The sequence below is a fragment of the Lissotriton vulgaris genome, chromosome 1_1, assembly GCF_964263255.1.
Source record: "Lissotriton vulgaris chromosome 1_1, aLisVul1.2, whole genome shotgun sequence".
Classification (NCBI taxonomy): domain Eukaryota; kingdom Metazoa; phylum Chordata; class Amphibia; order Caudata; family Salamandridae; genus Lissotriton; species Lissotriton vulgaris.
The window spans coordinates 7,606,448-7,633,474 of NC_141685.1; the positions used below are offsets into that span (position 1 = coordinate 7,606,448).

The following is a 27,027-nucleotide window of genomic DNA, read 5'->3' on the forward strand; positions in this document are numbered from 1 at the left end:
TTAACAAATAATTCTAAATAAATACCAATTACTAAAATAACATATTTAAATAATTATAATTTAATTACTTCCCACCCTATTCCCCTATAAACCCACTACAATAAAAAATTACTAAAAATTAAATATTTATCAATTAATCAATTAAAATTATTAGCAATTATATTTTAATTAATTACCAATTAATAATAATTTAACAATAATTCAAAATAAATACCAATAAATAAAATAACATATTTAATTAATTATAATTAAATTACTTCCCACCCTATTCCCCTATAAACCCACAACCCGCTACAGAATTATATTACACAAAAATTAAATATTAATATTAACTTACCTTAAAGTCAATATTTTTGTTGTCTATATTCTTTCTAGTCGATATTATGTCCATTCTATATTTTTGATTCGATATTATTGCTATTCTAGTCGATATTAATTTTTTCTAGTCGATATTTCTGTAGTCTATATTATGTCTAGTCAATATTATGTCTATTCTATATTTTTAACTCGATATTATGTCTAGTCGAAATTAAAAACTCGAAATTTTGACTAGTTACCGTGGACTGGTAGTTTCTCATTGCAAGCGGTCGCAAGCATACGCGACCACTCGCAATGAGAAACCTGACTTCCCCACGTTGAGAATCGTGCCGGGAGGTTTATTTTCCACACTCGTGATCGCAAACTTTATGTTGCTGATCGCGAACGAGGAAAGAGTCTCGCCAGGGTGTCATTTTACTGGCTTGCGGTCGCCAACTTGACGTTGAGGACCGTGAGCAAGCAAAAAATTTCCGCTATGCTACGCTGCACGTGTTTGCACTGTGCTACATGCAATTCACCTAGTGCGAAGTAGTGCAAACTTCGCAAACTACACGAGTGTAGTTGTTCGCCCCGGGTTAACCATGATGCTACAGTGTACAAGAGAGACACGGAGACTGTGATTAGCTGGCACTATCAATGAGCCAACCTACATCACACTTCTGGGATTTCCAAATGGTTGGGAATCGCTAAGTGATGGACATGGAGATGAGTTAAAACCACACACCTACAGCACCCAATTAGTGCTGGTCAATCCTTCAGCAATCACAACAATATTACATAACGTAATTGTTCCTCTTGTTCTTCTTTCTCTTACCTGAGCATTCCACTCCAGCATCACTTCTGGTGTGACAGGCATCATGCCCCCATGCACCATGAGGACAGTCGAACAAAGATGCCTCTGCTCCTGTGCATCGAATCTGACTCAGCCACACTGGGTGCCATCCTGCTCCAAACACTCCATTGCTACTTAGTGCTCTGAAAGCTGATCCGCATCCAAGATGTCTACAGACCACCTCAGCGTCCTTCAGATCCCAGTCAGAATCGCAGACCGTCCCCCATCGCGTCTCATGCCGGACCTCGACCCTCCCACTGCATTCGTCACCAGCATTGACCAAGCGGAGCTCATCGACAACACCTGTGGACAATGGAGAGAAGGGAAGAGATATTGAGTAAACTGACCACTTCTAGAAAGGAGACATTCAAAGGTGAGTAAAGAGATCCAATAACAGCAGTCAGCAGCTGTCACTGCTTCTTGTCCCTGAGCTCACAGATGGGCAAACAGATCTGTGAAGCTGAGCATTGTCCTGTTGTAAATCCTGAATTTATATATCTGGTAAGATCTAAAAATAGTCTGTGAATTAAATACACCATTTAGAGATTCTGGCATATTAGCAGAAGCTCACCATTAAATACATAGGTACAATAAATGAGTACAATAGACTGTTGTTAACACATGATGCAACATGGGTTACTGGTCTTCAACAATCATGTGCATTGGTAGAATAAAATCAGTTTCCTAGGAGATTTTTTAATGGATAACTTTAAGAATATTGGAGTCTTTCCTAGAAGAATATAAAAATATTATTAGACTATAGAATTTAACAGTCTAAAAATTCCCCCGCTGGGGGCCGTTAGGAATTTGAGCCTGTCCCCTTTCCATGACCATCTTTTCTACATCACATGACTGACCTTCTGGAGGGTTAAATGCTGTGTACACCCCTGCATAGTTGCTTGGTTTCTTTTCCTTGTTGGATATTTAGTCCAGGTCCTGGTTCCTGTATCTTCAGTTGATCTTGTACTCCTGTGCTCACGGGCTCGTGAGCGTTGTGTCTGCTTTTTCCTTGTTTTCGTTCCCTGCCCTTTTCCTGCCTTTCCTTCCTCTCCCCCTTTGTTGCTGTGAAGACCATTTTTTGTGGTTTTTCCTCCCGCTCATATCGTGTTCAGGACTGGTGGGGGTGTACTGGGGCTCTGGTACCCCTTTAGAAGTTGTTTGTGGGACTTCGGTGGACTTAGATGGACTCCCGGCTAGCCTAGAATTGACGAGCTGCTGTCGGAGCCGTGGGTCCCCTTTTCCGCATCTTTTGGATCCTGTTGAAATCGTTGTGAGGACTTTCGACCCTTTTCGTGTTCTTGAACCGGACAAAGGTAGCGGCTGCTGCGCTTCGGTTTCGTGAGAACTTCCTTACATTTTAATTATCCCAGTGTATAAAAATGGATACTTAGAGGGGTTTTTTTATGTCTATAAATGACTTTTTCCCCCCGAGAATACTTGGAGACTTTGGGAGCATTTCTTGCTAGTAACTCCTATGCTGGATATGCCTTTGCCCATTGATTAATCTACAAGCTGCTAGGACTCCACCTTGGGATTTACTGGCCTCAAGGACCGGTAAGGAAGTCATATATTGTGTTTATTGTGAATACAGCATGGTCATGGTTAAGGGTATAAGGGGATTTGAGTATTGAGTGCAGACTGGTAATATTGTGCCTTAATTCTTAGGTGCAGACACATGGTGGCAGTCTATTCTCCCTGGTGGTTCCAACGGAGTGATCAGCAGTCTCCTTGTTTATTTTTCCTACGCTCTCCCTTTGCTCATCTGCTTGCTCACTGAGTTATTCCTTTTGAGCGGCATAGGGGTATTGGTAGTGGATTGGGCCATACTTCGTTCCTGCAGTGTCACAGTCTCCGATGCGAATCCCAACAGAAAACCAAGCCCACAAATTATCATACACTGCCTGAACGAGTATGGACAATTCACTGGGTCCCACGGGGGGGGCAACAAGTCCACTCACTATGCAGGATTTAACCCCTTCGATACTGATGACAAGCTCAGCTCGTCATCAGCCATGGGGGGCGTGTGCGGATGACGAGCTGAACTCGTCATCTAACGCGGCTTTTAGAAAAAAGCCGCGTAGCGCGAAAATAACCGCCGCAGCGATGTGGTTAATGGGGGCTATTGCTTCATTGCAATCCCAGGTACAAGATCTGAGGCAGGAGAATTTGGGGCTAAAGCAGGAACTGGGTTCGGTAAAAGCCAGGGGTCAAGGTCCTGTTTTACAGCCTGCAACATTCCAGTTCGAGAGAGGGGCTGGACAGGGGGCTAGTCGGGGAGCTCCAATTGCTGTAACGGTTACGACACCGGTCCCTGTGCCTTTGGCAGCCCCAGAGAGGTTCTCAGGGGACAGTGAAAAATATAGCACTTTTATTAACCAGTGCCATTTGCACTTTATGTGTAGGCCTACTGCCTTTCCAGATGACTCGGCAAAGGTAGAATTTATCATCTCGTATTTGGCTGGCATGGCTGCTTTATGGGCTATTCCCCTTGTAGACAACGATGATCGTGTTTTGTATAGTTATCCAGCATTCAAAGAACTCATGAGAGGATTGTTCGCCAAACACACATTCATGCAGGCAAGCGATGCTGAGCTATTAAAATTACGGCAGGGTAGGCAGGATTTGTTAACCTATATATCCTTGTTTAACCGGCTTGTGTCTGAGACCCAGTGGCCCATGGTCAAAAGGACTTTGTTGTTTTACCAGGGTCTAAGTGAGGATTTTAATGACATAGTGTTCCAGTTGGTAGATCCCCCTGATGATTGTGCGGCCTTTATTGATCTCGTGGTCAAATTGAACTACAGGCTGTCTGAGTGACGAGGGGAACATAATTGTTTCCAATCATCTCGTGGGGGTTATATTAGGTCCGATGCAAAACTGGCTGTGGAGCATAAGGCAGTGCCTGAACCAATTGAAATTGGAGGAGTAAGAGGTTACTTGACCCCTGAAGAGAAGAAAAGGAGGAGAGAGAAGAACTTGTGTCTGTATTGCGGTCAGGGTGGCCATTAGACTAGGGAGTATCCTGTGAAGCCATCTAGTATCCCACCGAGCAAGGGGGTAGCAAGTATCCAACAAGAAGGTGGGCCGCTTTGTATAGCTGACCCTAGGGTGTCATATGAAGTCATGGGTGCGGTGGAAAGGGGACAGACTCAAATTCCTAAAAGTCCCTCCCTCCAAGGACCCTCCCAACCGGACGGGGTTTAGAAGGATGGCGCATATGGAACAGCCGGACCAGTCTAGGAGCATGTACCCCACCCGCTGGTTCCCAAGTTCGGTCCTCAGGAGTATACCCCTTCCAGTCCACTTGATAGTATAGCCAACCTCTCCTACGCCTAGAATCCAATATTGCATGGACCTCGAATTCCTCCTGACCATCAACTATCAAAGGGGGAGGAGGTGGCAACACCTGGGCAGACACTACATAAGGCTTCAATAGGGGCTTATGAAACACAGGATGAACCTTATAATCCTCAGGCAACTCAAGCTTCATGGCCACTGTATTCTAAGGTTTCGGGTGGCCAACCATACTTGCTCTCCCACCTTATATGAAGGAGCTGGTGCTCTGTGTTTATCAGCCAGCACTTTCATGTTAACCTTGGCCTCCTGCAGCTTCTCCTTTGCGATATCCCAGATACCACTCAAAGTATTAAACATATCGCTTATGGCTGGCTGGCACGTGTCCCGTAGGCTGGATGGGTAATGCCCTAGGATGATACCCCATGGAACAAAAGAAGGGAGTCATACCCAGAGCAGAGTGCACGCTGTTATTGTATGCAAACTCTGCCAAAGGAAGAGCAGTAACCCAATCGCAAGAAAGGGAAGACACAAAGTATCTGAGGTATTGTTCCATCGTTTGATTAGTACAATCGGTCTGTCCGTCAGATTGAGGATGATAGGCGGAGGACATCTGTATCTCCATTTTTAGCACAGAACAAAGCTCCATCCAAAAATGAGACCCAAACTAAGCACCCCTGTCCGTTACCACAGCAGATGGCAACCCATGAATCCTCACTACTGACTTCAGAAACACCGTTGCCATCTCCCTTGCAGTGGGAATTTTGGGTAATGGGATGACATGCGCCATCTTAGTGAATAAGTCCATCTGACCACCCATTTTATAGAGGGTGGGTCGTTGAATGGCTTACCTCCGACGTCTCATGCTTTCTCTGGTCATTGCAGAAAGGTTTACACTGAAGGAGTACATTTTGTTCTATTAGTCTAAACCTGGTTGTCCGCCAGACTGTAAATTTGGTGAGCAGCCAACGTTGCTACTGTTGCCTTTATTAATTCCTTTGTTTATAGCAATTATTGAATGCTTCATCCCATACAATCTCTAACTTTAGGTGTTGTTTACTATTACTTAGTTTATTGGTACCCAAATTATTCACCACAGAAGCTGAGTTCCAGGTTCTGAGCTCATGATTTGCAGGACACAGCAGATGTCAGGGGTGAGCATTAATCCATTGCTGGGTGCTTCCACCTAAAGATAACGCCTTCTTGACCATTGGGGAGTCTGCAAAGTTAGGTAGAAAATTACAATTAGCCCTCAGTCAAGCCCTCACAAGTAGGCCATGAACATTAATCTGGGTTGAGCTGAGGTTTCATAAATTAGCCTCACTGGACCCAGTATAGTTAGTGAGTTTATTAAAACTGTGAGGTCACACAACCGCACCCTATATTAAACCACTTTCCTTGCAGCATACTGCAGAAAAGGTCACAGAGGTCAAGTAATCCATAAAGAGCCTGCTTTATATGTCGGTGGACAGGTTACTCCATCACAACAGTGTCGGATATCCCTTCCGCTAAAATATAAATCCAATGGAATATAAGCGAATTTATATGTTGGTGAATGGAATATCGCTCACAATTCTGACGGAGTCACCCATCCCCAAAATATAAATGAGGCCCTTAATGTACCCGGGTGATCCTATGCTGGAGGCACCTCGAACACACTGTGCAACAGCAAGCCAGAACCCCTAAAACTATAGGATTCTCCTGAGTTCCTAATACATCAAGGAGAGCTGCTTCATGAAAAGGCATATCAACAAGCGAACCAGTCCCTTTTTGCTTCCCTGGGACACTGCAGTCCAATGTGCCATTTGTGTTAAGCATCAGGCCCTAATGTGGCCCTTTGAATCAACTGTTCGAGGCGGGTACATTTTTATTTTTCTCCATCCTTCTGTTGTGCCACTAGTGGGCTGTTTTCTTATCAGGATTGGTTGTTTCTACTGTATTTATGAGACAACCGCATGCTTCCTCCAAAGATTGCATGGGTTCCTAAGCCTGCGCAGTCAAGATGGCTTCTGCCAAACAGGCATTTGCTCTTTTGCTGGTGTGGAAGCCAGCTGCTGCGGTCCTTTCTCCCCGTTCCACCTCGCCTTCTCTGAACATGGCTCTTTCATTTTTGAAGAGAGAGGCCGGGGACAAGCAATCATGGGGTAACCTCCCCCCTCACAGGATGCTCACTCAGACTCTGGGGCTGTCATGGGCCCGAGTTAGGCCTGGAAGGAAATAGTGTCACTTTACATGTGCATGGTTCTTTCCTAAAGCTGCCTTCCCTTTGTCACATCGACCTTTGACACACATTTGCATTTACAACGCTTGGGTAAGTTTCTAAGAAACACTGACCTTGCTGACACAAAGGAACTTTGTGAGATCACTATCACCCATCCTTGGCATTAGGTGCAAGGCCCTCACATGCGCAATACAAATGTGTTTGGTATTTACGTCCATATGGCGATGCAGCTATCTGTAGCATACAAACAATTGTTACCCGATCACAATCTCGGCCTGAGGCAAGCATGACAGTTTATATATATAGCCTTTTGTTTCCCAACATAATGAGAGGCAACCCTTCTGCTGACTTTGAGGGGTCCCTGCATGCTGACGTTTTTGACTAGCAGCTGACAGACACCTACTTTAGGGGTGTTCAGTTCCTAACCAAGACGGGCTCCAACATTCTTACCCATCAGATAAAGGGGTTATACTTATATCCTCCATAAGGGGGTTTCTTGGCGGACCAGAAATTCACACCTGAGACACGTTGGTTAGGGTTTGCATCATAGACGTACACTAGATTGTTATAATGCTGCATTTATATGCATACATAAGCTGTCTCCACAATGGTTAGGGTTTGCATCATAGACGCACACTAGATTGTTATAATACTGCATTTGTATGCATATATAAGCTGTCTCCACAAGGGTTAGGGTTTGCATCATAGACGCACACTAGATTGTTATAATACTGCATTTGTATGCATACATAAGCAGTCTCCACAAGGGTTAGGGTTTGCATCATAGACGCACACTAGATTGTTATAATACTGCATTTGTATGCATATATAAGCTGTCTCCACAAGGGTTAGGGTTTGCATCATAGACGCACACTAGATTGTTATAATGCTGCATTTGGATGCATACATAAGCAGTCTCCACAAGGGTTAGGGTTTGCATCATGGACGTACACTAGATTGTTATAATGCTGCATTTGGATGCATACATAAGCAGTCTCCACAAGGGTTAGGGTTTGCATCATAGACGTACACTAGATTGTTATAATGCTGCATTTGTATGCATATATAAGCTGTCTCCACAATGGTTAGGGTTTGCATCATGGACGTACACTAGATTGTTATAATACTGCATTTGTATGCATACATAAGCAGTCTCCACAAGGGTTAGGGTTTGCATCATAGACGTACACTAGATTGTTATAATGCTGCATTTGTATGCATATATAAGCTGTCTCCACAAGGGTTAGGGTTTGCATCATGGACGTACACTAGATTGTTATAATACTGCATTTGTATGCATACATAAGCAGTCTCCACAAGGGTTAGGGTTTGCATCATAGACGTACACTAGATTGTTATAATGCTGCATTTGTATGCATATATAAGCTGTCTCCACAATGGTTAGGGTTTGCATCATAGACATACACTAGATTGTTATAATGCTGCATTTGTATGCATACATAAGCTGTCTCCACAAGGGTTAGGGTTTGCATCATGGACGTACACTAGATTGTTATAATGCTGCATTTGTATGCATACATAAGCTGTCTCCACAAGGGTTAGGGTTTGCATCATAGATGTACACTAGATTGTTATAATGCTGCATTTGTATGCATACATAAGCTGTCTCCACAAGGGTTAGGGTTTGCATCATAGATGTACACTAGATTGTTATAATGCTGCATTTGTATGCATATATAAGCTGTCTCCACAAGGGTTAGGGTTTGCATCATGGACGTACACTAGATTGTTATAATGCTGCATTTGTATGCATATATAAGCTGTCTCCACAAGGGTTAGGGTTTGCATCATGGACGTACACTAGATTGTTATAATGCTGCATTTGTATGCATATATAAGCTGTCTCCCCAATGGTTAGGGTTTGCATCATAGATGTACACTAGATTGTTATAATACTGCATTTGTATGCATACATAAGCAGTCTCCACAAGGGTTAGGGTTTGCATCATAGATGTACACTAGATTGTTATAATACTGCATTTGTATGCATACATAAGCAGTCTCCACAAGGGTTAGGGTTTGCATCATAGACGTACACTAGATTGTTATAATACTGCATTTGTATGCATACATAAGCTGTCTCCACAAGGGTTAGGGTTTGCATCATAGACGTACACTAGATTGTTATAATGCTGCATTTGTATGCATACATAAGCAGTCTCCACAAGGGTTAGGGTTTGCATCATAGACGTACACTAGATTGTTATAATACTGCATTTGTATGCATACATAAGCTGTCTCCACAAGGGTTAGGGTTTGCATCATAGACGTACACTAGATTGTTATAATGCTGCATTTGTATGCATACATAAGCAGTCTCCACAAGGGTTAGGGTTTGCATCATGGACGTACACTAGATTGTTATAATGCTGCATTTGTATGCATACATAAGCAGTCTCCACAAGGGTTAGGGTTTGCATCATGGACGTACACTAGATTGTTATAATGCTGCATTTGTATGCATACATAAGCTGTCTCCACAATGGTTAGGGTTTGCATCATGGACGTACACTAGATTGTTATAATACTGCATTTGTATGCATATATAAGCTGTCTCCACAAGGGTTAGGGTTTGCATCATAGACGTACACTAGATTGTTATAATGCTGCATTTGTATGCATACATAAGCAGTCTCCACAAGGGTTAGGGTTTGCATCATAGATGTACACTAGATTGTTATAATGCTGCATTTGTATGCATATATAAGCTGTCTCCACAAGGGTTAGGGTTTGCATCATAGATGTACACTAGATTGTTATAATACTGCATTTGTATGCATACATAAGCTGTCTCCACAAGGGTTAGGGTTTGCATCATAGATGTACACTAGATTGTTATAATGCTGCATTTGTATGCATACATAAGCAGTCTCCACAAGGGTTAGGGTTTGCATCATGGACGTACACTAGATTGTTATAATACTGCATTTGGATGCATATATAAGCTGTCTCCACAATGGTTAGGGTTTGCATCATAGACGTACACTAGATTGTTATAATGCTGCATTTGTATGCATACATAAGCTGTCTCCACAATGGTTAGGGTTTGCATCATAGATGTACACTAGATTGTTATAATACTGCATTTGTATGCATATATAAGCTGTCTCCACAATGGTTAGGGTTTGCATCATAGACGTACACTAGATTGTTATAATGCTGCATTTGTATGCATACATAAGCTGTCTCCACAATGGTTAGGGTTTGCATCATAGATGTACACTAGATTGTTATAATACTGCATTTGTATGCATATATAAGCTGTCTCCACAAGGGTTAGGGTTTGCATCATAGACGTACACTAGAGTGTTATAATACTGCATTTGGATGCATACATAAGCTGTCTCCACAAGGGTTAGGGTTTGCATCATAGATGTACACTAGATTGTTATAATGCTGCATTTGTATGCATACATAAGCTGTCTCCACAAGGGTTAGGGTTTGCATCATGGACGTACACTAGATTGTTATAATACTGCATTTGGATGCATATATAAGCTGTCTCCACAATGGTTAGGGTTTGCATCATAGACGTACACTAGATTGTTATAATGCTGCATTTGTATGCATACATAAGCAGTCTCCACAAGGGTTAGGGTTTGCATCATAGATGTACACTAGATTGTTATAATGCTGCATTTGTATGCATATATAAGCAGTCTCCACAAGGGTTAGGGTTTGCATCATAGACGTACACTAGATTGTTATAATGCTGCATTTGTATGCATACATAAGCAGTCTCCACAAGGGTTAGGGTTTGCATCATAGACGTACACTAGATTGTTATAATGCTGCATTTGTATGCATACATAAGCTGTCTCCACAAGGGTTAGGGTTTGCATCATAGACGTACACTAGATTGTTATAATGCTGCATTTGTATGCATACATAAGCTGTCTCCACAATGGTTAGGGTTTGCATCATAGACGAACACTAGATTGTTATAATACTGCATTTGGATGCATATATAAGCTGTCTCCACAATGGTTAGGGTTTGCATCATAGATGTACACTAGATTGTTATAATGCTGCATTTGTATGCATACATAAGCTGTCTCCACAATGGTTAGGGTTTGCATCATAGATGTACACTAGATTGTTATAATGCTGCATTTGTATGCATACATAAGCAGTCTCCACAAGGGTTAGGGTTTGCATCATAGATGTACACTAGATTGTTATAATGCTGCATTTGTATGCATACATAAGCTGTCTCCACAATGGTTAGGGTTTGCATCATAGATGTACACTAGATGGTTATAATGCTGCATTTGTATGCATACATAAGCTGTCTCCACAAGGGTTAGGGTTTGCATCATGGACGTACACTAGATTGTTATAATGCTGCATTTGTATGCATACATAAGCAGTCTCCACAAGGGTTAGGGTTTGCATCATAGACGTACACTAGATTGTTATAATACTGCATTTGTATGCATACATAAGCTGTCTCCACAAGGGTTAGGGTTTGCATCATAGACGTACACTAGATTGTTATAATACTGCATTTGTATGCATACATAAGCAGTCTCCACAAGGGTTAGGGTTTGCATCATAGACGTACACTAGATTGTTATAATACTGCATTTGTATGCATACATAAGCTGTCTCCACAATGGTTAGGGTTTGCATCATAGATGTACACTAGATTGTTATAATACTGCATTTGTATGCATACATAAGCAGTCTCCACAAGGGTTAGGGTTTGCATCATAGATGTACACTAGATTGTTGTAATGCTGCATTTGTATGCATACATAAGCAGTCTCCACAAGGGTTAGGGTTTGCATCATAGATGTACACTAGATTGTTATAATACTGCATTTGTATGCATACATAAGCTGTCTCCACAAGGGTTAGGGTTTGCATCATAGATGTACACTAGATTGTTATAATACTGCATTTGTATGCATACATAAGCAGTCTCCACAAGGGTTAGGGTTTGCATCATAGATGTACACTAGATTGTTATAATACTGCATTTGTATGCATACATAAGCAGTCTCCACAAGGGTTAGGGTTTGCATCATAGACGTACACTAGATTGTTATAATACTGCATTTGTATGCATACATAAGCTGTCTCCACAAGGGTTAGGGTTTGCATCATAGACGTACACTAGATTGTTATAATGCTGCATTTGTATGCATACATAAGCAGTCTCCACAAGGGTTAGGGTTTGCATCATAGACGTACACTAGATTGTTATAATGCTGCATTTGTATGCATACATAAGCTGTCTCCACAAGGGTTAGGGTTTGCATCATAGACGTACACTAGATTGTTATAATGCTGCATTTGTATGCATACATAAGCTGTCTCCACAATGGTTAGGGTTTGCATCATGGACGTACACTAGATTGTTATAATGCTGCATTTGTATGCATACATAAGCAGTCTCCACAAGGGTTAGGGTTTGCATCATGGACGTACACTAGATTGTTATAATGCTGCATTTGTATGCATACATAAGCAGTCTCCACAAGGGTTAGGGTTTGCATCATGGACGTACACTAGATTGTTATAATGCTGCATTTGTATGCATACATAAGCTGTCTCCACAATGGTTAGGGTTTGCATCATGGACGTACACTAGATTGTTATAATACTGCATTTGTATGCATACATAAGCAGTCTCCACAAGGGTTAGGGTTTGCATCATAGACGTACACTAGATTGTTATAATGCTGCATTTGTATGCATACATAAGCAGTCTCCACAAGGGTTAGGGTTTGCATCATAGATGTACACTAGATTGTTATAATGCTGCATTTGTATGCATATATAAGCTGTCTCCACAAGGGTTAGGGTTTGCATCATAGATGTACACTAGATTGTTATAATACTGCATTTGTATGCATACATAAGCTGTCTCCACAAGGGTTAGGGTTTGCATCATAGATGTACACTAGATTGTTATAATGCTGCATTTGTATGCATACATAAGCAGTCTCCACAAGGGTTAGGGTTTGCATCATGGACGTACACTAGATTGTTATAATACTGCATTTGGATGCATATATAAGCTGTCTCCACAATGGTTAGGGTTTGCATCATAGACGTACACTAGATTGTTATAATGCTGCATTTGTATGCATACATAAGCTGTCTCCACAATGGTTAGGGTTTGCATCATAGATGTACACTAGATTGTTATAATGCTGCATTTGTATGCATATATAAGCTGTCTCCACAATGGTTAGGGTTTGCATCATAGACGTACACTAGATTGTTATAATGCTGCATTTGTATGCATACATAAGCTGTCTCCACAATGGTTAGGGTTTGCATCATAGATGTACACTAGATTGTTATAATACTGCATTTGTATGCATATATAAGCAGTCTCCACAAGGGTTAGGGTTTGCATCATGGACGTACACTAGAGTGTTATAATGCTGCATTTGGATGCATACATAAGCTGTCTCCACAAGGGTTAGGGTTTGCATCATAGATGTACACTAGATTGTTATAATGCTGCATTTGTATGCATACATAAGCTGTCTCCACAAGGGTTAGGGTTTGCATCATGGACGTACACTAGATTGTTATAATACTGCATTTGGATGCATATATAAGCTGTCTCCACAATGGTTAGGGTTTGCATCATAGACGTACACTAGATTGTTATAATGCTGCATTTGTATGCATACATAAGCAGTCTCCACAAGGGTTAGGGTTTGCATCATAGATGTACACTAGATTGTTATAATGCTGCATTTGTATGCATATATAAGCAGTCTCCACAAGGGTTAGGGTTTGCATCATAGACATACACTAGATTGTTATAATGCTGCATTTGTATGCATATATAAGCTGTCTCCACAAGGGTTAGGGTTTGCATCATGGACGTACACTAGATTGTTATAATGCTGCATTTGTATGCATATATAAGCTGTCTCCACAAGGGTTAGGGTTTGCATCATAGACGTACACTAGATTGTTATAATACTGCATTTGTATGCATATATAAGCTGTCTCCACAATGGTTAGGGTTTGCATCATAGATGTACACTAGATTGTTATAATACTGCATTTGGATGCATATATAAGCTGTCTCCACAATGGTTAGTGTTTGCATCATAGACGTACACTAGATTGTTATAATACTGCATTTGTATGCATACATAAGCAGTCTCCACAAGGGTTAGGGTTTGCATCATGGACGTACACTAGATTGTTATAATGCTGCATTTGTATGCATATATAAGCTGTCTCCACAAGGGTTAGGGTTTGCATCATAGACGTACACTAGATTGTTATAATGCTGCATTTGTATGCATACATAAGCTGTCTCCACAAGGGTTAGGGTTTGCATCATAGACGTACACTAGATTGTTATAATACTGCATTTGTATGCATTATAAGCTGTCTCCACAAGGTAGTGGGTCTCTATGTTTTATTCACTCTTTTGACACTCATCATTTTCTTTGTCTGCTTTTGTCTATTAATTATTACAGCCCATATTTTCTACACTAGAATAACATATGTTCAATAAATATTGAAAAACATCCCTTCCAGTATTCCTTGTATATTTCTCTGAATGAAAGAGAGCATGAGAGACTGAACAAACATTCTATGTCTGAAGCCACAGTTCTTGGGGGAAGAGGGTTGTCATGTTCAGTAGTTGTTAGAACTGTTCTCTGCCTGTCTAGATTTGGGGGTTATTTGTGGCACTGTGAGCTGAACCAAGGGACAACATATCCAGCAGGAGTGCATGGAATCAGTCTGGCACCATTCTAAGTTTATGTCGTCCCCCAATGCACAATTCATACTGATTAGTGGAAACTACACAACAAGGCTGCCAGGACTGTGGTAAGAATTAGCTCACCCAACCTGGGGCAAACATGAATGATAGGAGCAACACTTTGCTTGTAGATTGAGGGTATCCTTGGGCACTGGCCTTTGAATTCACTGTGATGTGCCTGGTTTATACTGGTCCCCTGTGATACTGTCCCTCCTCGTGGGAATAATTTGAGGTGAGAAGTGTGGATAGTTGAGCACTCTTGCCGGGCTAGGCTCCTGGGACACTGCCGCCCATAGATGTACTTAATACATGTCCAGACCCTTTTTCTGGCTCTTCTTTCAGGACTGGCACAACTTTAGCTTTGTCTAGTAAAGACTGCACTAGAAGGGCTTTCCTTTTCATATTGTTTCTTGGCATGTGGGTTACAACCAATCATGTATCTAGAGGCCACTTCACATAATCCATAGCATAGCCCTCTTTGATCACACCAGAACCCATTGGTCAGGCGCAGTTTGCCTCCCTGATCTTTTGAAAGTTCTGGAACCTTTGTAAAGTAGGAAACTTAAGCAACTTGAAGATAAGGAGAGGTTTATTCAAATAAATAGAAGCATCACTGGCAACAGCTCTACCGGCAGAGGCAGATGTGATGTTTGTAAGTAACCCCTTAAATGACCACTGGGAGACTGCCAAGTAGTAGTAACAAGCTCCTTTATTAATTACTAGGAAACGCTAACAAAGGAAGCGCCGAGCGTCTATCTGTCCGCAGCTCCGGTCGCTTATCCCCAACTGTCGTTCGCGCCAATGCCTGCTGCCCACTGCGCATGCGCGAGTCGTTGCGTTCTGGCTCTGGCGCGCCGCGTCATCACGCCGGCACGTCAGAGACTAGAACGAGACACTACATATCTCCCTTTTTTTCCAATATTCAAGAACAGTTCAAATCCCCAGTTCAACAGTCATTAACTTCATAGTCTTTGAATCGAGAGGGCCGGATCACAGCCCTCCCTGCCCGGGTGCGTCTTACCGGAGTGGACTCTTCCTTGTTCCCATCACGCACAGGGCTCTTTGCTCTCCTCGGTGTCTCCACTTCTTTCTCCGTTGCAGCAGTGGGTTTATCAGTCGCCCGGCTTCCTGTGCTGCCCTCTTCACACCTTTCATTGTCTGTTTGGACTTGTCCTTCCTCCTGAGTCTCTCTTGCACATGTCATCTCCTCTACTTCACTTGCTTGTCTTATATCTTCATTGTCTTCATCCTTGCTGGCAGGCCACTGCATGATCCGATTGATTTTTGCCATGGGATCTTGGGACCACACTCTGCCATCGCTGAGCAGTGCCGCTCTTCCGTACACCTCTTCCACTTTTAGGGGTTTGCTGTATTTGCTTTCACCTTTCCTTTGGATCATAGCAAGTTTGACTCTGACCCATTCCCCTTTTTCCAGATCAGTGGTCCTAGTGTTGTGCCTCCTGTTGTAATGGTCTGTGTACAACCTCTGAGCCCTTTCCAGGTTGTGTTGTACCACTGCGGGCGACCTCTTGCTTGTCACTGTCTTCTCTCTCCAGACTACGTTGTCCTTGGTGAAGGGTAGTCTGCCTCTCAATATCTGGAAGGGACTATAACCTAGTCCCGTCGGTGTTATCCGGTAGGCCCACAGCATGCTTTGAATCTCCGTTTCCCAATCCTTTCTTTGTATTATTGCAGCTTGAATGGACCCCATCAGGACACGGTTGAACCTTTCCACTTGGCCGTTGCAAGCGGGATGGTACACAGATGTGTGCTTGGACTTGATTCCGTTCCTCTCCATATACCTTGTCCACTTCTCTGACGTGAATTGGGGCCCGTTATCACTCAGGATCATTCTGGGTATTCCTTCCCGGAGAAATACTGAAGTGAGAAACTTCAATACTGTGTCGGTGTCCATGACTACCTGCACATCTACCTCCGGCCACTTTGAGTATTTGTCTATGATCACACATAGGTATTTAGCCATTCCCCTGGAATCGAGCACCCGACCCAATATGTCCTAGGCCACATCTTCCCACGGGTTGTGGAGTTGCTCGAACATTCCTAAGGCGGGCCTTAATGGCCTCAAGATCTTGTCCGCTCCTTGGCACTGGATGCACTCTCTCACTTGTCGCTCTATCTGGTTGTCCATACCTGGCCACCAGTACATTTGTTTCACGCGCATCTTCGTCTTTACAATGCCAAGGTGTCCTTCATGCAGTTGGTCCAGCAGCATTGGGATCAGCGTCATTGGTGGGACAACCTTATCACCTCGGTACAAGAAAATCCCTGAGTCACTCACTGACAACTCCTCTCGCACTTCGTAGTACTTCCTCATAGTCTCTTTAAGGTATTTCTTTTCTGGCCATCCGGAGATCAAAAATTGCTTGACTTCCTCCATTTCGCGGTCTCCTTCGTAAGGCTTGGGCCCACTCTTGTCTGCTGATATTCCTCTCTGAGTCAGCCATTGCAGCTACCATTTCGTCTGTACCAGGCGGGACCAATGGCGCTTCCTCCATGGCAGAGGCCCTGCTCAAATAGTCTGCCACCTTATTGCGTGTCCCCGGCAAGTACTCCACATCGTAGGTGTAATCAAGCAGCTTGAGCGTCATCTTCTCAATACGCGGTGTTGCTGTGTCATGTCCGCTGGAGGACAGCACCTTGACCAGCGGTTTGTGGTCCGTTTGTAGTCTGAAGCGGGTACCCCATAGGAATTGTCTGAATTTGCCCATGGCCCACTTGACCGCGAGCATCTCTTTCTCAATGATGCTATATTTTTGTTTGGTGGGTGACAGCGCTCGGGAGGCAAAGCTGAGTGTTTCTACTGTATGATCGTCTCTCTCCTGCACTAGCACTGCCCCTAAACCCTTTTCACTGGCATCTGTCGTCAGGATCGTGTGACCCATCGGGTCATACCCGTGTAGGGGTATTGCTTGGCTTATGTTGTTCTTCAGTTTATCAAATTCGCTCTGGGCTTCTTCGTCCCATTTGAACGTCGCTTTGTCTCTGATTAGCTGTCGGAGCCTGTGGGTCTTGGTGGCAAAATGTCTGACGAATTTGCTGTAATACTCCGCCATACCCAAAAATGACCTCACCTCCTCCTTGTTGGTTGGGGCCTTGGCTTCACAGATGGCTCTCACATTTTGTCTCTTGGGTGTGATTCCTTGATTCCCTATCTCGTGTCCTAAATAGGTGACTGCTGACATTCCCAGCTTACACTTGCTCCACTCGGCGGTGAGGCCCTTCTCTTGGAGCACTGTCAATACTTTAGTTAGTTTTTCATCATGGTCCCTCCGGCTCGTGCCCATTATCAAGATGTCGCCCTGAAAGTATTGGACGCCAGGGATGTCTTTGAACAGGCGGTGCATTAGCTTTTGGAAGACTGCAGCCGCAGATGCCAACCCAAATGGCATTCGTCAAAATTGATAACATCCGAAGGGCGTGATGAAGGAGGTGAGCCTTCTGCTCGCAGGGTGCAAGTCAATTTGATGATACGCGGAGGTCAGGTCGACAGTGGAAAACCAAGTCACTCCTCTCGTTTTCGCCAACATTTCCTCTATTCTGGGTAGGGGGAACTTTTCAACTATCAGACACTTGTTGAGTTCGCGCAGGTCCACACATAGACGTACCTTGCCATTTGGTTTCCTGGTAACGACTAAGGGGGCCAACCATTCCGAGTTGTCGATGGGTTCGATTATCTCCTGTTCCTCCAGTCTTCGTAGTTCCTGTTGGACTGCATCTTTCACGGCAATGGGAATGTTCCTGACTTTGTGGGACACTGGGCGAGCATCCTCCTTGAGCAGAATCTTGTGCACAAATTTGTCTAGTTTTCCTACCGTGCCTCCAAACACTTTGGGGAAGGTTTGTTTCAGTTTCTCTAGATCTGGCCACCGACTGTCCTCCATCAACAGTATTTGTTCTTTGCCTCCTGGGTCCAGTTTTATCCCCAGGTCCCCCTGGTCTCTCCAACCTAGTACGGAGGGTCCTCGTTCTGCTACGTATAGTTTGCATATCTCCGACCTTCCCCTGAACTCAAATTTCAAGGTGCGGAACCCCACCATTGGCATCGCGTTGCTGGTGTATGAGATCGGTCATATGTCAGGTGGTTGCAACTGCGAGCCGAGAGTGGGCACAAAGTCTTCTTACCATACGGACCTTTGTACAATGGAGTACAGCGACCCCGAGTCTATTGCTATGTGAACTTTCACTCCTCCGATCTGCATGTCCGTTCGCGGTTTGTCCGAGCGTTTGCCTGTTACATCCAGTACCTGTTCTTTGACGCATAGGACCATGTCATCGTCCTCTAGGTCATCTTCCGCCAGGTCCTTGGCTTGGCGCTGATCGATGCATTTCACCATGGATTTCTTTCCCTTCCTGCGGCACACTTTTTCATAATGGCCAACCAACCCGCAGAATGAGCATCTGGCGCGAAAAGCTGGGCATCGTTTATCCTGTGCTGTGTGAGCTGTGCTCACGCACCGGTAGCAAGAGAATTTGTTGTCCGTGGATTGTTTTCCCGCTGATCCTGGTTTTCCTGCCCATCTCGATTCGTGCTTCCCTTCTCCTGTGGTTCTTCTTTGCCTGGATGAAGATGGCGCTTCGTCTATTTTGTTTTCCATTTGCCTCGGAGGGTGCTCCTTTTTCGCCGCTTCTGCGCATCGCTTTGAAAGTTCCGCCTTTCTGACCATTGCGATGACATCCTTCAGGGACGCCTCACCCTGCGACCACAATTTGTCCTGGACTGACTTGTTGGTGGTATGCATGACTATTTGGTCTTTGATATATTCGTCCTGGAGCTGTCGTAATTACACGTGATGGCTAGCCGTCTCAATGCCGCTACATAATCATCTATGGATTCACCTTCTTCCTGTTTCCTTTGTTGAAAGTTGTACCTGTCGATAGACACACACTGCGGGGCGATAGTGATTGTCCAAATCCTCCAGGGCGTTTTTGAAAACATCATCGTCCGCCGCTTGTCTAGTCGCTGGTACAATGTTCGCAAATACTCTCACGCCTTCTGGGCCTAGGTTATGCAGCAGTAACTTTTTTTTCCTGGCACTAGGAAATGGTTCTCCATTTTCATCTTCCAACGCCTCCACGTAATTTTTGAAGTATTCCCTCCAGTCCTCCCACTTCATCAGGGGTTCTCCTGGTCTGGGTAGGAAAGGGACAGGTGCGGTGAGGGCTGTCATTTGGTTGCTCATCTTGGGGGCACTTCCTGGGCCTTCACCTCGGTTTCACGGGCTGCCTGGCGCGCTGAGACTTCCCTCTCAGTCTGAGTTGTCCCCTGGGCTTTTAGGGCTGCCGGGTGCACTGGTGTTCCCGCCTTGTGAGTTGCTGGGGCGGCTATCCTTGTCGTCCCCCGTGTCTCCATCTCCCTTTTCTGCCAGGGTCTCAGCTGGGTGCACTCCCCGCTCACCTGTTGCCTTAGGGGCTCGGGCTTCTGGTCTAGAGCCACGTGGATCTTGGGCTGCTGGTTTCTGCGCTGCTGCCGCGCTTCCTTGTAAATAGCGTGCTTGTCCTCCTGTGTGTGTCCCCAGTAGGGTGTCCTCCTCTCAGCTATGTTCAACCTTCCTCTTTGCTGGGGTGGTTGGTCTCCGTTCTGTTTGGTGGTTTGCTGGGGGGAACCAAGGGGGTGATCCCACTCCTCGTCGCCATTGTGATGTCTGTAAGTAACCCCTTAAATGACCACTGGGAGACTGCCAAGTAGTAGTAACAAGCTCCTTTATTAATTACTAGGAAACGCTAACAAAGGAAGCGCCGAGCGTCTATCTGTCCGCAGCTCCGGTCGCTTATCCCCAACTGTCGTTCGCGCCAATGCCTGCTGCCCACTGCGCATGCCGCGTCATCACGCCGGCACGTCAGAGACTAGAACGAGACACTACAGCAGACTCCAGGAAACTGACTCTCTCGACTCACAAGCCCAATCAGATGCTCTATTCAAGAACATCATGATCGCGCCATGAGCCGGGAGATTCAAAGGGAAACAAACAATAAATAAAGCGTGCGTGCAAGCACGTGAGGAAACAAGAAATACATATACAACACACCTTCCCCCCTTAAACATTGATTCTTTTTTTTTATGAAGAAAAAAAACAAGTTCAATCGAACTGTCTAAATAAGTAGTTTTTGTTGTACCTTGTTCGTCATGTCTGCAATTGTTAGTATCAAATACACATCTTTGTCAGCTTTGAGAAGAGCAATACTGCTCAAATTCCAGACTTTGACATTAGTTAGCCTAACTGAGGGGCATATTTACTAGGACGGCGATAAATAAACGCAAAGCGCGCTTAGCGCTTGTTTATTTATCCCCGTCCATCGCAGGAATTTATCGCCCTGGTAACACGTTATTAACAATGCTTTACTCCAGGTCGATAATATTCCAGGGAAATGGGCCAACATCGCTGGAAAACCAGTGATGTTGCACCCAAAATGGAGACAGCCTTGGCGATACGACCCTGAGGTCGTATCACCATACTTCACCTCCCATGTTAGCTATGCCTTAGTCCGGAATTTCAACAAAACAATGAGCCAGTACTGCGCAATAATTTTACGTATTTCACAAAACAATGAACGAAACAACTGTTCTGTATAGACCACTAGTACAGTTCGAATGAATCTTCCAATCAAATTGCTTTTAATTTTTCATAATTTTTTATTTGTATTTTTGAAAAGATTTATAGATTGGGGAAAATACACAAAAAACGCCTATTTACAAAGTGAGCCCTATTTTTTTGTAAAAATCAAGGGGAGGGGTAATTACAGTGATAAAAATCTTGTTGAAGATAAGGATATGCTTTTTCTACTGAAAGATTTTGTTTATCTCTTACTGAAAATGATATAAAATGGACGGCCAGATGAAAGAGGAGGTAACCTGGAAGCAAAATTGGCCAAAAGAGAAGCGACATTAATTTTGAAATACAACTCGGCAGTCAACGGGCTAAAGGAATTGTCAGAATGATACCATCTCTAAACACCACTGGTCAGCACAAGGTTTCTAAGTTAACCAACTTTTCAGGAATAGTTCAAGCTACATATTAGACAGATCGGATGAAAGATGTCATCAGTAACGACTCTTAATGTAAAAAGAAAGACTGAAGGTTCCATCTCAAGACAGTCATTTATTACTCGGAGCAATTCATGAAGAGCAAACATTTGCCCTGTGCTTTATGCATACAGATAAGGACAATTAATCACCCCTCCGGTACGACAAACCAGATTATAGCCATAAACCACTTCATCAACATTCTAAAGCCCTTGAGGCACGCAGCAGCCCGATATATCTGTATTCTGAAACTTAACAGAGCAAAGAAACAAACTTTGAGGTTGTCAGCCTCAACATATGAACCATAGTCACCCGATATATTGCATAACCAGGATGTAAAAGCAATGTCTCTGTGTGCGAACAAACTATGTAAATGCACAAAAGCCCGCCGGCGAGTATAGCAAGTGGCTCACTTCAAATCGCCTAACCTGGCACCAAGGGTACTAGAATGTGAATAAAACCACCAGAGTGCGACAAACTAGTCAAGTTTGTTACACAAAACACGCCCATCATGGTTCCCAATACTAGCATCACACAGGGGCGGCCTTAGGCATGTGCAAGCTGTGCACCTGCACGGGGCCACCAAACCCCAGGGGCCACCACGCCAATATATATCCTTAATATAATAATCCTCTGAGGATGGACACATATTTGTGTGGCGGCCCCTGGCAGGGATTTGGCGGCCTCCAGCTCTGTTCCACTTCCAAACACCCTGACCCCTCTTCCCTGGCCTCCGCACTCCGCCCCGCCCGGACGCCAAGGCCCCCTAACTACGCTCCCTGCCAGGGCCGCCATGAGCCTAAAGCCGCCCCTGCATCAAAGAAGAGGTTCCTCATGTTCTGTAACCCAACACAGAGACAAAAATGGATAATCACAGCACGTGCACTTAATCTGCCAGTTAGTACCGGAAGTGGACAATTTTTAGTTAGAAAGTAGAGCCCAATGATTTAAAACTGTCACTTTTTAGAAGAAAGCCCAATGCATGTAGGTTTTTCAGATAGATACTGCTGGCAATTTATAATGACCTGGGACAAACACAAAACGAGGCTGATTAAATGTTCTCCTTTCATAGAGGCTGATTAAAAGACCCGAGTAATCGGCTGCAAGGTAGGAAAACCTACGGCCTCCCTGCCTTTTCAGTTTAATGAGCGGTATGGTGAGTAAGTGAAGATGAGCGGATCAAGGATTGCGAGTAGGAACGTGTTTCATAATCAAGCCTCTGAGAAATTTTGGGCTGTTACAATGCAGTGCTTTGAAGACTAAGCAACCCGTCTTGAAGGCAGCTCGTTGAGCCACCGGCAGCCAAGGGAGGTTTTGTAAAGAAGGCCTGGCCAATTGCCACCTTGACTGTTTGTGAATTAATCTAGCCGACTGATTCTGAACCATTTGCAAACGGTTAAGCAGGACCTGGGGAAGTCCCATGTAAAGGGAATTAGAAAAATCTAAGCGTGAGAGCACCAGCACGATCAGTACCTGGACGAGGGCTGCGTAAGATACCAGGTGAGCAATCTTCTTAATTGTACGCAATTGAAAGAGGCTAGTAGAGATCACCGCCCCCACATGACCTCTAAGTGAGAGATCAGCATCGATAACCACCCCAAAGCTTTTCACTGAGGGGGAGGGGGTGGGAGGAGATCCAAGTTCACCCGGCCAGAACTGTGGTTCCCAGTAAACGGCACTGTTCCCGGGCAGCACCAGTTCCGTCTTACCCGAGTTAAGTTTTAGCTGGTTAAGATCGATCCAGTGCTGGATGTGAAGCATCGTTGATTGGAACTCAGTGACGGCATTTGGGGAATCCAGGGGGAGGATGATCTGAAGGTCATCGGCATAATTAAAAAACGTAATTCTTCTGGCTTTAAATGAATGGATCAGAGGCCAGATGTAAAGGTTGCCTGGGGGACTCCCCTGTCTGCATTTGATCTCAATGTATCCAGTACCGCCAGAATAACTGACTCTGTCGAGTGAGCCAGCTGAAAACCCGCTTGGTTCGGCTCTAAAAATCCAGAATTTTTGATGAAGTTAGAGAGACACCTCGCCACATGGGCCTCCAGGATTTTAGTCAGATATGGGAGGAGGGAAATAGGGCGGTAGTTAGAGGGGTTCGAGGGATCTGCCCCAGGTTTCTTTAGGAGTGGAAGTAACGTAGCGTTTTTAAGGGCACCAGGGACTTCACCCTTACTAAGGGATTCATTAAGAAAAGGGAGGATGCTATTAGGTAGGGCCGAGAAAATGTCCCTAAGGACGAAGGGAGGGCAGCAGTCCTTTGGAGAGCTCGACTTGACACGTGTTATTAAATCAAGGAGAGTGTCGTGGTAAATCTCCGTGAAATGATTTAAAATAGCTGGGTTATTAGGAGTGTCTTCTAGGGATTCCGAATGCGCAATAGGGGGGATACTAGCCCGGATAATCGCAATTTTTTTCCACGAAAAAATCGTTCAGCGAGTTGCACAGCTCTTGAGTGTGGACCTGGCTAGGTAAAATTCTATCATTACTGCTAGGATCGTTCACAATCCTAAAAATTTCCCTAGATTTTTTAGGGGCAGTAAGTATTCTTGTTGAGACATATGCTGCTTTAGCAGACCGTATAGAGTTCTTATAATCCTTACGGGCTGACAGATAAAGCACTCTGTCTTCCCAAGAATAGCAGCGTCTCCACTTCCTTTCTATTAGGCAGAGTTTTAATTTCTGGTCTTTTAGCTCACTGGTGAACCATTTATGAGCGTCAAAATGTCTGGCACATGAATATTTGATAAGGGGGGCGTGCTTGTCACTAGCTGCCAATAGCCCATTCGTAATATCATGTTCCATAGAGTCGACGTTGGAGTTAGGGACAATAATTGGTAGGGTGGTAGCTAAGGAGTTAATGAATCCCTGAATGGTGGTCCATATGTTCCTGTTATAAACAGAATTTTCATAGATAAGATCCCGAAAGAACTGCCTCGGCCGTGAAGCCAAGGACCCGGTGCTAAGTAACATTCTCTCTTTCTTCTAAAATGGAGGCAAATTTTTGAGACTTAAGACACCGGACATGACCACTAATACCCGTATATGTCATTTTTCAGAACCAGATTGCACCGATTCAACCAAGCATTAAGAGGAAACCATGAGTGGTGTAAGTCTGTTCATAAGTAGAAGGTTGCTCATTCAGAATGGATAGTAAGAATAGCTGTTGTTTTATGTTTTTCAGGATAATTCTTCTTGGTCCTGAGGAGAACCCCCACAACAAAGGGGTTTCGAAACGCATCGACCTATGACTTGTTTAGGACAATCTGTTATTTCACTTTTCTGGTTTATACAAAAAAGCTGGATGGCCTTTCTTTTGTTATTTAGGATGTGTTGTAAAAATAGGTATTAATCAGTACCCCACCCCTTCAAAATAATATAGAACTTAAACTTCTAGGTGAGGTACTCTTTCCATTTTTCATTTTCCTTCTGTATTTTTCTGAGTGTTAGTGGTTGAGTGTAAGATTTGTATGATAGTATCACGGAATGATTGAGTATGTTTATTGTATAAATGACCCTATTCTGTCTCTCTTTTTATAAAAAAAATCAATTTTTTTCCACTGTAATTACTCCCTCCCCTTGATTTTTACAAAAAATAAGGGTTCACTTTGTAAATAGGTGTTTTTTGTGGCTTTTCCCCAATGTATAAAGCTTTTCAAAAATACTGATAACAAATTATGAAAAATTAAAATCAATTTGATTGAAAGATTCATTCAGACTGTACTAGGGTCTATACAGAACAGTTGTTTCATTCATTGTTTTGTGAAATACGTAAAATATTTGCCCAGTACTGACACATTGTTTTGTTGATTCTCATAGTGGCGTGGCCTTGCTGCGCTTTAGCCAAACCCCTGTTGTTTTCTTTTTTTAGTCAGGAATTTAACAGACGTTAAATTCCTGTGTTAAGGCATAGTTAACTGGATTTAAAATATCGCTACCCCTCGTTGTTGATATCACGAAGCTGGGGTAAGCAATATTTTCCCATGGTGTTTAGTTAAGCACGCCTCCTTTGCATCTCATTAGAGATGCAAAGCGAGGCGTGAACAAAACTGGAGCGGAATCAAGGAAACACGCGCTAGCGTGTCCTTGCAAATAATGCAATATAATTATCGCCGCTTTTCGTCTGAAAACGGGCGCTAAAGTGGCGAGAAGTATATCTTCAGCCATTGATGATATGCCCAGAGTTTTTAAAAATGTCTTTAACTTAAAATGGACCCATGAACTGGCTCTCACCTTTTTTTACTTTCCAAGGTGCTTCACTTTAACAAGCATGCTGACCCTGACAACTGGATCTTGTTTAGATCCTTTATTTTTGTCAAAAAATTCTTTATTAGAAGCATGAGTCTGAACAATTTTCCCTTGATAGCCACTAGATCTAAATTGCAAGATGGGGAAGGAGGTAACCAAGCAGGATTATCTTTTGTTCTAGGTAATCTGCCCCTCATGATCTCAAAAGGAGAACAAAAAGTCATGACGTTAGTAGTGGTCCTGTACATCCACGTAGTTTTAAAAACGTGCAATTCCTAAAGGCCATAATCTAAACCCGCTAACTGTATGACATTTTTGAGGACTCTGTTAAACCTTTTAATAATAACGTTATTCCTGGGATTGTACAAAGAAGTGGTGCAATGAGTTATACCAACTCTTTCAAAATGTGTTTTGCCTTCATTGGATAAAAATTGTACACTGTTGTCCGTAATTAAACGTACAGGAAGTCCTTCCTCAGTGAACATTTCATCCAGTAAATCAAAACACAGTCATTATCAACTTTTTCAACAATTTTAATAACTGGCCATTTAGAAAAAATATCAATGAGAGCTAGAATAAATGTATGATTTGGTCCAATGGGCCCCATGATATCTAAAGCAATAGTAATCCATGGATTGTCAGGAATTATGTGATCTCCCGTATTAGGTTTGAGGGTTGTGAGAAGTTGGCCTGGCATATGCTGTCCACTATTCTAGTGGGCACCTTGCACCAGTCCAAACGACCCTTATTGATGGTATGTTTAAAGACAACCTATAGAAAGCTATCCTAGTGGTAGCTGTGGAGAGCAGCCTTCAGGCTAAGTCTTGACGGAATGTAAAGCAGCTTGCTTTACCAGTCTATAATCTCTTGAATGATCAAATGAAAGTACACCACACAAGGTATATATCAAATATATATGTATTTATTCTAAACACAACCCCTCTAGTCTCTTTATGAGGTCAGAGGTAAAAGTACAATACAAGAACTTTAAATAGCACACGTTAAATAGCACAGTATACTTTTTGCCCTAGGAGCCTCACAAACCATATACTAAAATAGTGGCATAAGAACCACGTGAGTGATAGAAGTGAGGCCAAGGGCCTGCAGAACCACTGGGGCAGTTACAGAGAGGGGGGTTTGACCCAATAAAGTCACTGGGACCTGGGTATGTAGATTGCTGAGAGAGAGGGGTCCCAGTAAAACAAAGGAAAAATGATTTACAACAAAATAAAGTCAATTATAGAGACAACCAGGTCATTCTGCTGACATTGTTTATTATTTACAATGTAGCTAAGCCACTT

The 27,027-nt window shown here is 43.4% G+C and overlaps 1 protein-coding gene across 1 annotated transcript in view; it reads right to left on the reverse strand.

Moving 5' to 3' along the window:
- LOC147736943 (scavenger receptor cysteine-rich domain-containing protein DMBT1-like) overlaps window positions 1–27,027 on the reverse strand; it is a 533,293-nt gene that overhangs the window by 50,510 nt on the left and 455,756 nt on the right. Inside the window, exon 15 of the mRNA XM_086922344.1 lies at window positions 1,133–1,453. Within this exon, the coding sequence (XP_086778470.1) occupies window positions 1,133–1,453 (321 nt within the window). The remainder of the gene's footprint in view (window positions 1–1,132; window positions 1,454–27,027) is intronic.